This window comes from Bos indicus, chromosome 25 (assembly GCF_029378745.1).
Source record: "Bos indicus isolate NIAB-ARS_2022 breed Sahiwal x Tharparkar chromosome 25, NIAB-ARS_B.indTharparkar_mat_pri_1.0, whole genome shotgun sequence".
In the NCBI taxonomy this organism is placed as follows: domain Eukaryota; kingdom Metazoa; phylum Chordata; class Mammalia; order Artiodactyla; family Bovidae; genus Bos; species Bos indicus.
In genome coordinates this window covers 36,099,849-36,112,172 of record NC_091784.1, presented here as the reverse complement: position 1 = coordinate 36,112,172, position 12,324 = coordinate 36,099,849, and the positions used below count along the sequence as shown (strand labels likewise).

Genomic DNA, 12,324 nt, shown 5'->3' with positions numbered 1-12,324 from the left:
AGAGAATTGACTTTGGGGTTTTAGCATTCCTGTAAGCCGGGGACCATGCTTTTCCTTCTAAGTGTACCCACACTTTCCAAGTTTTTGCACCCAAACCGATGTGTCTGAACCACAGGAAGTTTCTGGGGCTGTTTCGCTGAAGCGGTGCGGGGGGATACAGAACTGGGCTCCAAGACTTTTCCTGTCGTGGCCCAAGCTGGCACAGCTCGGGCAGGTGGGGGCCATTGGGGCCCCTGGCCACCGGGGGTGAGGTACGGCGCGGCTACCGCGCGGCCACTGTGCGGGACGCTGACGGGTGCAGCGAAACGGGGGGTCAGTGCTGCCTTCTCCCGGCTCCGGTATCCCCCAACGTGAAACGCTGTTCCCGGCTGACTCGGTCTCTGAATCCGGCTGGGGCGCAGCCAAGAGGGGTGTGCGGCCGCCGACCGCCGGCACGCCTCGTACCCGCCCCGCGGCCGTGGGCCCGGTTCTCGCCGGGTCGGGGCTTGGGCAGGTGGTCGCGGCGGCTCCGCGCGCTCAGCGCCCCGCAGGAGGGCGATCGCAAAGCGGCGCGGGGCCGGCGCTCGCCAGACCAAACGGCCGCCTGCTCCCTGCCCAGGATCCAGGAGGGGCTGCGCGGAGTCGGCGACTGCGACCCCCGCCCCCCCCCGCCAGCCCCACCCCCGGCGCGCCCGAAAACCGCCCCAGGTGAGCCAGGCTCGGGGGGCCTCCCGCTGGGGGCCCGGGGGCGCCCCGCTCCCGTCGCCCTCCAGCGCCCCCTCGGGGCCGGGCCGGCGGCCGTCGCTGCCGCCCCGCCGGGGCCGGGGTCTCGGGAGGGGCGGGGGTCGCGGGCCGGGCGGCGGGCGCCGCGGGGGAGCGGACAGGGGCCGCGCGCGCGCGCGCGCGCGAGGGGCCCGGCGGCGGCGGCCCGCCGCGCCCTCGGGCTCCGGCTCCGGCTCCGGCTCGGGCTCGCCATGGCTGCGGCGGCGCCGTGAGGAGGAGTCCGCGTGCTCCGTGGCGGCGGCGGCGGCCGGCTCCAGGCCGGGTTTTGGCGCCGCCCGCCTGCTGCCTCCTGGCGGCTCCTGAACTCCAGCCCCCTCTCTATCAGCCTCTCACTCCGTCTCAATATGTCTCAAGATGGCGGCCAATGTGGGATCGATGTTTCAATATTGGAAGCGCTTTGATTTACAGCAGCTGCAGGTCAGGCTTCTCCTCGCTCGGCCTCTCGCCCGGGGGTGGGGGCTGCGGGCGGTCGCGGCCTCCCCCGGGGACCCCGGGCCGCCTGGCCGCCGGGGGGCCGCGGCGGCGGGGAGGAGGGGGGTGCCGGGGGAACGCGGGGCCGAGTCGGGGACAAGTCCCTCTCGCTCCCCGGCCCCCATTGATAACTCGCTTGATCAGAAATTGATCCTCTTTGTTCAATTCATCGATCAGCCCAAGATGGCGCCGGGAGCCGCCGCCGCCGCCACCGCTGCCCCCGGTGTCGGCCCCCACCCCGGGGCGCCCCCCCCCCCCGGCCCTGCGCCGCCGCCGCCGCGGGACCCGGGGAGGGGGCGGCCCCGGCGGCCCGCGGGGCGCGCGCGCGAGCCGGGGGAGCGGGAGGCTGGCTGGCGGGCGGGCGGGCGGCGGCGGCGGACGCTGCGCCGGGAGGGGGCTGCGGCCCGGCGGCTGCGGCGGCGGCGCCCGGCCGCGCGCCCCGCGCCCCCCGGCCCGCCGTATTCCCGGGGAAAGTTTGTGGGGAGTTGCTGTGGGGGTGAAGCGCCTGCCTCTCCAGGAGGAGCCGCCGGCGCGGCGGAGCTGGGGCTGGTGGCGCTGTGGTGCCGCCGGCTCGGGGGAGGGTCAGAGCGGCCACCGGCGGCGGCGGCGGCGCGGCCCGGCTCGGCTCCGGCCAGGCGGGCGGGTGGCGGGCGGGCGTCCGCGCTCCCCGGGCCCCGGCTGGCTGGGGCCCCGGCCGCCGCCGCCCCCCGCCCCGCACTCCGGGCTGTCAGCGGGCCGGGACCGCGCCGCCACTCCCGCGCCCGGCGTGGGGCTCCTCCTGCGTGGACCCCGGGGTTTGTTTACGTCCGGGCGGGCGCCCGGGGGGCCACCCGCAGACCCCGCAGCCGCCCCGCTCTTTTGTGTGCCTGCACCAGCGGCACGGACTGGCCCCTCCGCGGCCAGGGACCCGGGTAGGGGCGCTCGGGGAAACTTGCGGGAGGCAGCGGGTGCCCGGCACGCGGACCCCGGGGGTCGGGTGCCCCCGGGGCGCGGGTGCGGGCGCCGGAGGAGGACTACAACTTTCCCCGAGCGCAGGCCCGTCTCTGCGCCTGGGTGCGCGGTGTGTCGCGGCCCGGGGCGCTTGCTCCCGCTGCCTCTCCGGGCGGCCTTCGCCCCGTGCCCGGGGCTTCCTGCGGCTGCCAGTGACCCATCAGCTCCTCTCGGACCCTTTCCTCTGAGGTCCTGCCCTCCTAGCAGGGTCCGCGGCGGCGGCGGCGGGTGGAGGGGGGTGGGTGGGCAATGGAGAGCGCGGCGGGTCCGCTCCGAAATGCCTACCCAGATCGTGTTCTCGAAAGCAAAGCCCCGGGTGTCCCACTGGACAGTGGTGTGCCGGGCCGTGGTCCACGCACCCAACCTCAGGCGCCGAGAGGGGATCGTGCTGGGGCTCCCCATCCGTCTCCCGAGCCGCAGCCGTGCCCAGGGAGCGCGTTCCTGCCTGCCACCCCCCACCCAGGGGAGCAGCGCGCCCTCGGGGTCCGCCTGGGACCTGCCAGCTCCGCGCTGGCGGCTCCTGGACAGCCCCGGGACTCTGCCAGGTGGATGTTGTGCGTAGCTGGAGCCAAGTTGAAGGTGAGCTGAGTGTGGGCCCGAAGCTCAGCGAGCGCTGGCGTTGGGGGTTGGAGAGGTGTCTGCGGTTTCGAGGGGCCCAGGGCGGCCAGGCGCTCCGGGTTGGGGAGGGTCCCTCAGCGTCCCTGTGGGACAGCTATTGCTCTCAGCTCTAAGGTGTGCTTGAAGGTAAACTTGGCCGAACTTTCCTAACCCGGAGCACTGGTGATAGTGACCTACAGTACTTTTAGGAGGAAAGGAAATGAACTCCAGATGCAGACTTGCATGAAATGCAGTGGATTGGATTAAAACGTATGTAAACGGAGTCTGACAACTTTAATTGTATATGCTTGTTTTCTGCTCTTGCCTGCGTAGTAAGAGCGATAAAGCAGACTCACGGCCGTTATGAAATTTCTTCAAATTTCTCACTTAACTAGGAAGAAGACTATGTGAAATATGTATTTCCGATAAGATTAAAACTTAAAGGAGTTTGAGTGTTTATTGACTAAAATAGATTATTCCGAAGTGTCTATTGTGTAAATTAGATTCCTGAAGGTAATGAACACAGCCGAATGGCATTTTTGATAAATTGGTCTACCCTGTTTTAGTAAAAATAGCTCCCTTTTACCATAATTTAATTCCTGAGCTTACTGTAAAACCCGTTGTGGAGTTTTAGGAGACAAACCTTAATTTTTTTTTTTTCCCCTTGTCTTCCTAAATGTGACATTCTAGTCTAATACCAAGGTGGTTTCTTCCTTAAGTGTCCTGGCAAAAACTGCTTGGGAGATGGATTCGATTTCTCCGGAGTTATTAGATTTTATGACCTCTTTGATGCCCTCACCCACTCCTTGGTGATTAGTTACATCTTCACTGGAGCACTTGGTGGGGGGGTGCATTTAGGTGTATAACTTTAATGAAAAGTTTCCCTGTCAGTTCATGTTCAAGAACTTTCAGATGTTGATCTTGAATTTAAAAAATTCTTTATCTGAGCCTCGTTCTCTTTACTGAGCAGCCTACTGGTTTTTGGTGGTGGATGGAAGATTTGGCCTTAGACGGTTTTCGATTGCCACTTCATCACCTGTTTGAAAGCCTTCAATTGCCTATGGGATGCCCATGTTCTAGAAGGTGAAAGTGGTTCTTTCTTTGGGCCCTGAAGAGGCCTTTGGAGTTGATATCTGGTTTAGCGTCGTCTCTGTTCCCACAGACAGTGAGTGAGCCAGGGCAACTGCAGTTTGAGAAGAGAGAATCCATTAGTTTCAGACTCCTCTCGTCTTTCCAGAGCCCCTTATCCTGAGCTCAGGTTGCCTGCGGAGCCAAGTGAGGGTGGTGGTATTGCTACCTGCGGATAGAGAGACTGGGTCCCTGAGGGTCCAATTGGGAGCTCCTCGCTTGACACAGGGACCTGGGGCTGAGCCCTGGGCCCTCTGCTCGGTCTGCCTTGAAGCTGCCTTGGGTCGTGGAGTGAGTGCCCAGGAAGAGTTTCTGCAGACTGAGCTGTATTTTGTTTCCTTTTTAGTCCCAAAGTCTTGTGGTATGGGAGTTTCAGGGCTCTGGCCTTGCTAAGACTAGTTGGACAAGTTTTTTATCCTATCCCAGACTTGTAAAAACCAGGCTTTTTTTTTTTTAAGTAAGAAAAACACCATTGTATAAATTTGCCTTTTAAATACACGTTTGGAAAGAGGACACTTTTCTAAAACAAGCTCATGTAACTCTGTATGTTAGGGTAGCTTTTTGCCAGTGCCTGGCTTCCCTTCGGAGCATTATTCCTACATGGTGACTAGTCTTTCCCTTTAAGGAACCTCTGCAGAAGTAACCTTTAAACGTTTTCCTCTTTTTTTTTTTTTTTGTAAAGAAGAAAGCAATTTCATTTTTGCTGCAAGTCCATTTTCTGGTTGCTTTTATTTTGTTTTCTCCTGTTAAGGAAGTGTGTACATTACCAGCCATCCAGGATGCTTCCCCAAACGAAGTATATTATTTTGATTATAATTTGTATCTCATCTAGGACCGTTTAAAATAAAGAGTAAACAAATGGGGGACGGGGCTCCACACAGCTGCTGCCTTTGTTTTTTTGGTTCTCTTAATAATATCAGTGTCTTAGAGATTGTGTGTGGGAAGGGGTCATTATCAGTTGATTAAAGTTTTTGTCCCCCTCTATGAAACTATGCGTAGGTTTTTTTTGAGGGGGAGGGGGTAGGGGGAGTTGTATGTTTGCTTGCTTTTTTAAAAAAGTGTAAGTCAGGGAAGAGGTTAAGTTATGCAGCACCTCTTGCAGTGGTGGGTCCGTAGAGGCCCCCTTCTCCCTTTTCCCCCAGTTTCCCCCATCTGCCTGTAGTTAGCGACATGAGAAAGTGGGGAAGGGACAGATTGCCCGTCCTCAGGAATAGCTCTCCTAATCAATCCACTGAGCTGACCTTAAAAATGCTGTCTGGTGAGTCAGTTGAGCCCAAGACCTTTAGTGACTGTTGCAAAAGTCCTCTGCCCTGTTGTATGCAATTCAAACAAACCCACCAGGGTTTGCTTGGGGTGGGGTTGGGGGAAGTAGGCTGGGTGGGGGCATAAGGGGTCCCTGTTCAGAAGCACCAGGCTGTACCTTGGGACCCCCCAACTTTGCATCTACCTGGAGCAGTCAGTAGTCTAAACTCCTTCTGAGGCTGGGATCACATCCTGAGAGGAAAAACCAAGGCTCCCAGTAGAAAAATCCGTGTGTGTTTCAGCTCATCTGTAAAAGCACAAGGAACATCCACAGTGAAATGAAAGGAGGACAAAATTGTTGAAGGAAAAGTTGTACATTTTTTAAAAAGAGAAATCCATTGTGTGAAAAATCCTGCAAGGGCTAGGCCGGATTCCTACCTGTGCTTCCATATTTTTTCAGTTCACATGATTGGCCTCATGTCAGTTTCACCGATTTAAAAGACAGTTGTATCTGATGGACTGTATAACACAGCGATAACAAAAAGTTTCTATAAACATTAAATATATAGGATCTTGTATTTTTAGAAATTATTTAAAAACCCACTTTAATGTATTATATACATTATATAACATAAACATCCGTATATGTATATATACATAAAGTAGCTTTCCCTATGAAAGGTCTGATTTTTACAAGTAATTGTCAAAGACCGAAATTCGTGTATTTCATCCTGTTGTTTTGTCTGAAGCCCTTGCGTTATGGCTGCAGAGAGATAGTTTTGGTTTCAGCTGAAATTCTCCTGCCTCTGATTGTTTAAACCAGACCCTTAATCTTATTTTAACATACTTAAAATGTTCAAAAAACCCAGAAGAATTGTTTTGTATAAGTAGCAAGTGAATGTAGTTTAAACACTCAAGCAATTCTGGTATCTAATTGAAAACAGGTGGAATTCTTGGAATCCCGTGTTTGAATCTTATTATAGCAAAGCACAGAGACACTTCTTACGTATGGCCATTCATTTTGTCCAAGCCTTTTGAAGAGGGGCTCTGTGACCTCTCCCTGTGCCCCACTGCAGTTTATACCTGGATGTTCAGTCGTGCTGGGCACTTTAGGGACCGGATGCCCGTGTGTGCTTGGACACTGAGAGAACTGTGTGAAGGTTGATCATGGAGTGAAAAGGGAACTTTAATGGCATAATTAGACAAGCGATTTGATATCTGTATTATACAACTAAAAATGGCACAGAAATTGTGAATCCATTTGTGATTTCTGATTTAATAAACATTTGTTGACATGAGTATTTGGATACATTTTATTACACCCCGATAAAGATTTAGAATAAATTAACTTTCCCTAAGCACATCTAGGGGGTCCGTCTAGTCAAGGCTATGGTTTTTCCAGTGGTCATGTATGGATGGGAGAGTTGGACTATGAAGAAAGCTGAGTGCCGAAGAATTGATGCATTTGAACTGTGGTGTTGGAGAAGATTCTTGAGAGTCCCTTGGACTGCAAGGAGATCCAACCAGTCCATTCTAAAGGAGATCAGCCCTGGGTGTTCTTTGGAAGGAATGATGCCAAAGCTGAAACTCCAGTACTTTGGCCACCTCATGCGAAGAGTTGACTCATTGGAAAAGACTCTGATGCTGGGAGGGATTGGGGGCAGGAGGAAAAGGGGACGACAGGATGAGATGGCTGGATGGCATCACAGAATCTATGGACGTGAGTCTGAGTGAACTCCGGGAGTTGGTGATGGACAGGGAGGCCTGGCGTGCTGCGATTCATGAGGTTGCAAATAGTCAGACACGACTGAGCAACTGAACTGAACTGAAGCACATCTAGAGATGTAACCTGAAATACCAACAAAACCAAACAAAAAGCCAGGTTAAGGGGATATGTCAATAATATGTCATGGTGGGGCCCTCTAGATTATCCCAGTCATTTTTCCTCTTTTACTTTTCCCAACCAGCTGATAGCCTTGGTTTCGTTGTATATTTAAGAACCAAGCTTCAGTTGGTGTTTAGGTGCTGATTTGTATTGACCTGTTGGTTCTGTCAAAGTCTTGGATTTCCTGAGGTGTAGTCTACTTTTCAGCTGTGTTCTGAGAAAGTTGGTGGAGGAGAAGGGTCTTGGGCTGGGCTGAAGGTGTTCCGGCAGGGGGCTACCTGGGATTGAGGGGGGACCTGTGGCATTGCACTCATTAGTACAGTGGCTTGAAGCCATGGCTTTCAGACACCTGGGCTAATGCACCTGGGCTGTGACTTTAAAAACTGTGTGTGCTACCCTGTTCGTTTAATGCGACACAGTTAAAGAAACATAATGAGGGCGAACAGCTCTTCCTGAAAGACATCTAATTTGTTACAGAACCCATCAAGAACCTTTCCTTTGAAAAGTAAACAACTCTCGAATAAAAATAATTCTAATTCTTGCTATAATTAAATTCTGATAGGGTGATGTTAATGCGCAAAATAAATGTTGTCAGTTTTCCTCATTTGAGTCTGCAGACTTTTCCTTCCTGCAGGAGGCCCCAGGGCGGGCAGGCAAGAGGCAGAGATTTTGTGTTTATTAGAGCCCTGGGCCAGGGGCAGCCCTGGGGAAGTTCTTCAGATGTGATTGGTAGGATCCCTGCGCAAGAGGTCTCCCCCTACCCAGTTCTTAGGACCACCACCAGGGGACAGGTAACTGGAAAGGATTGGGGATGGGAGTATTCAATCCTCCCAAGAATTTACCCAGCACTGCAGAGCGGCTGGAAGAATAGCCAGGTAGGAGCCCGACATGAAACTGACTAGATTCCATTTCCTCCTCTGAGGCACTTGTGAAGTTGGGAAAGGTGAGTGATCCCACCTTTTATAAAACACGAGAGGCCACGGTCAGGGCTACCAGATCTTCCTTGTGGCCAACTCAGTCAGCTGACAGTTGAAATCCTGGATGCTTCTGACTGTGATTTATGAAGTTCATGTCGGAAGAAATTACCAGAGCTTGCTCAGAAGCTTGTTCTTTCTTAGCATTGACCCGAGTATACCAGCATGGGGCCTGTTTTCTTAAAGACATCATTCTCTTTGACTGTGTTTATCTAATAAGTTAAAGCAGTTAACTTTTTTTTTTTTTTTTGAAGTTATGCATAGTTGAGGTGTCTTGAGTTTGGTTAAGGGAAAAACAAATTGACAAATTAGCTCTTTCTTAAGTGAACGTTGTGAAATTGTGAGAAATAGAATGCCATTCTTACTGTCATTAAAATTTTATTTGGGTGTTGACAGCTTTTTGCTAAATGTAAGACGTTCAGATCCTGTCCACCCAGCTGTAAAACAAACAAAAAAAATACCCAAAAAACAACCCAACCAGTTCAAAACCTTCTTTTCCAATATCCCCCTAAAAGCAAGGTAGTCTCTCTTTAACATTGGGTCTTTCCCCCTAATGAATTGTTAGTATTTTGTTTTCTAACATAGTTGTATATCTTAAGCATCTTGATTCAGTTGTTATTTTGGACCTGCGAGGGTCTTTGGTTTGTTGCCACTGCCCCTTGGGTTTTAGAGGAGCAGTCTCTGCTTAGATCAAAATAGTTTGATATAAAGCTAGTAAGTGACACCAAAGGTAGATCCTTGTCTTGAAGATGCAAACAGAAGCAAGGCCTGTGGGCTGTTGACAGAGGAAGGGCTGGTTCGGAGCCGCCCTCAGCCTGGGCGCTGCCAGCCCCGAGCGCCTCCTGTCACCCTGCCTGCCACTTCTCGTCCCTCCTCCGAGCTCCTGCCCCGCCACTCCTGTCCCCTCCTTCGTTGTGACAACTTTTCTTTTTTTTTTGGTTTAAAGTATTTGTGGAACTCCATTATTTTGAGATTCTTGGAAGAAAGATACTATGTAAATGAAAATTAAAAATAAAATTCTTGCTGGAGGGAATTGTACATTTAATTTTTTGATTAGGTTTGGAAAAGACATTTTTTCCCCCTCACCCTGAAAATAAGAACATTCTGTTGCTCCTATCACCATTTTTGCTTCATTCTGAAAGGTGCGGCAGATAATGGTGAAGCATGTCCTTTATTTTCAGTTTTTCCCCACGATAGTTGACCTATAACTTGAACCCATGCAGCTCTGTGTACAGTGAATTATTTCTGTTTCACATTGTTCTGCTGTGCCCTCGCCGAGCGTGTAGGTAGCAGCTGCCCATGGAATGCAGACCTTTCAAAGGGGAAAAGATTTTGGGTCACCAGTGTGCAGAAATTACAACTAAAATTGTACATAGACCTGCAAATAAAATTCCATCTTCCCTTCCTGTTCACACAGCAGAGGTGTTGTAAGCTGTACCCTTTTGAAACAGAAAGCTCGAGAACAGGAGCGGTCATGTAAACCAGTGGAGAAACCTTAATTTGCTGGAATTGCTTCATTTCACTTGTACCTCAGCTCGTCGTTACATAACACTGTGTGCTGTCACACCACGCAGCCAAGTAGGAGACAAGGTCAGGTTCGGAGTCGTGCTTCTGCTCCCTAGGCATGTGTGGGACCCAGGACCCAGACAGGAAGCCCAGGCTGCTGCCAAGATGCCCTGTCCAGGTGCCCTGGTCCACCAGGGACCTCACGGTCACGGGCAAGCACAGAGGATCAGTGCCGTGGCCAGGGTCTGCCGAGCCCTTCCCTCGCAGGGCAGTGTGATATGTAGTCAGGAAGTTGTCACCTGGAGCCTGCTAACCCTGGGGCTGGGTGGGTGGGGCACACGGGCTTCCCCCCGCCCCCACAGCTCCTCCGCCCCAGCACCCTAATTTGTCAGTGTTGACGTAGAATTGGAAGAGGAAGGATATTGCCGCTTATGGTTGAACGTCATTGTCAGCAGTAAGGAATGGTTTGCGATTGTTTTACATTGCTCTGTGTTGGTATGTAATTATGCTGTCATTTTAATACACACTGATACTTTAATACATCTTGTGTGTGTGTGTGTGTGTGTGTGTGTGTGTGTGTGTATGAAGTTAGTTTTGGGGGGGGGGTGTTGTGTGTGAGAGCCAAATCTTCCTAACACACAGGAGCTGGGAGTATTAGCCTTTACCAACACAGTTTCAGAACTGCCTGTCTGAAACAGGTCGTAATCATTATAGGTGCGACAGCCAGATGAACCTTCCCCAGTCATTGATTCCATCGTCTCATGCCTCTCTTTAAACATCCGCGGTGGCTCCCGCTGGCACAGGATGGAGAGCACACTCCTCAACAGGCAGAGTTCCTGAAGGGTGTCTGTACATCGCCTACACCTTTTCCCTGCTGTGGAAGGATCCCCGGGTCGGTGCTCCATGGAGGGGACCTCCCCCTCCTCCCCCTGCACATTGGGGTACCCAGCCTGGTTTATGCACCTCTTTTTCATCTTAGCCAATGCCGCAGAGGGAGCCCCCTCATGCACCAGGCACTGTGATGCAGGGCCGGAGAGCCAGCAGCCCAGATGCGCAGAGAGGGGCCGGGTGGCTGGAATGCGGCTCTGCTGGTGTGTGCCTGTAGGATGGTGGAGGGCGGCAGAGGAAGGGCGTCCTGACTGTGGTGGGGTGGGCAGGGAAAGTGTCCAGAGCGGGAGAGGCTAAGCTTGAGCTGAGTTCTGTGCAGCTGGGGAAGCACGGGAGAGGGGGTGGCTGGTGGTCTCTGAGTGCCCTCCTTTGCTGTCTCTGATGGACCCCACATAACGCCCTCTCAGCTTCTGATCGCCCTTCCTGGGTGCCCGCCTTATGCCTTCAGTGCACCCACTGAATACCCTGCACTCTGGCATGCATCCACCCCAACTCGGGGCTCCCAGTGAGTCCTGTTGTAGGAGAACTTTGGGCTTCTCTTAGCAGGCAGACCTGTGTATTCCTGATTTGAGGCTCACTCAGCTAGTTAATTTCAGAACTGCAAATGGAAGTCTTCTTCCGATTGTGAAAGGTAGGTAGAGTATGTTCAAGTGGCTGTGTTTTGAAAGCTACTGATAGGTACACAGGGCTAGCGCATGTATTTCTTTTCATTTGTTTTATTCCCGTGTTATTAAAGTCCTCCATTGCCAAGTGACATATAGGTTGGTTAAGATACACATAATCGTATTTGTGGCACATAATGCAAAAAGTTCACATTTTTAAAAATAGAATTGAGCAGAACAATTCTTTGACAGAGAATTTATTCTCCAACTCTGCCCACAGCCTGAATGGGAGGAAAACTTCCCCACATGAACCGGGGGAAAGTCAGTATTGTAAGGATCAGAACCCCACCAACGCAAGAGAAGGCAAGTGGCAAGCAACACGAAGGCTTGGGGGTCAGCACCGGAGAAACGTCTCGGGAGTGCTCGGCACCCCGGAAGCTGGCCTGTGGGCGTGGGTGCAGCTTGACCGAGTAGCTCCCTTTCAGAGCAGTGGCCTTCACAGCCTGCGTGCTTTCTCTGCTTCTTCATTTACAAAGTACCTAGGGTATTTCTGTAGGGGTGACGTCACCGTCTGGCTGCATGAACATTTGCATGGATTTGGGGAAGTGAGGGCTGCCAGGCCTTCCCTGAGAAGGGGTGCGAAAGGAGCCACCGTCCCTGGGGTCCAGCCTGGGTGGCCGATTGGGGGGTGGGGCAGGGCCTGGCATCCACGAGGAAGAAGTGGATGTGCTCCTTTGCTGGGCTACGGGCACTGGGGGGAATGGCGGGGGTAGGGGGCATGGGGAATTCAGGGGCTTAGCCCCTGGCAGAAGGAGGGGTGAAGTGTAGTAGAGAGGTTTTGGTGTTGAAGCCTAGAAGATGGGTTGAAACCCGGGGTTTGAAGCACCCGGAGGATTTGTTTGCGTTTTGGTTGGTGCCTACGAGTTTGCCATCATTTGTGGCAGGGAGGGCTGAAGAGTTCATCTTAGCGTGGGGATCCCCCCTCCTACCTTGTGTTGTAACTTCGTCAGTTCTGGAGCTGGGACTGCCGTGCGGCTTCAGGAAAAGGCAGAGAAGAGAAGGAAAGCATTGCTGGGAGTGCTTGGATTCCTCACGTTCTGGCTGGTTTTATGTCCGCTGGTGACACAGCAGATGCTTTACCAACATTTGTATGTATAGATAGATGCACACCCACAGTGTGTGCTTAGTCGCTCGGTTGTGTCCCACTCTTTGCGACCCCGTGGACCGTAGCCCACCAGGCTCCCTCTGTCCGTGGGATTTCCCAGGCAAGACTAGAGGA

General features: G+C 53.1%; 1 protein-coding gene across 10 annotated transcripts in view; it reads left to right on the top strand.

Annotated features, from left to right (window-relative positions):
• The first annotated feature begins 927 nt into the window (after positions 1-927).
• CUX1 (cut like homeobox 1) overlaps positions 928-12,324 on the top strand; it is a 349,162-nt gene continuing 337,765 nt past the window's right edge. For 6 of the 10 annotated variants that reach the window (XM_019987358.2, XM_070780093.1, XM_070780092.1 and 3 more), the window contains exon 1: positions 2,460-2,802. In XM_019987358.2, the coding sequence (XP_019842917.2) occupies positions 2,473-2,802 (330 nt within the window). In that variant the 5' untranslated portion in view covers positions 2,460-2,472. Of the gene's footprint in view, positions 1,180-2,459; positions 2,803-12,324 lie in introns of those variants that run through there. The other 4 variants (XM_070780088.1, XM_070780094.1, XM_070780096.1 and 1 more) reach the window with 4 other exon arrangements.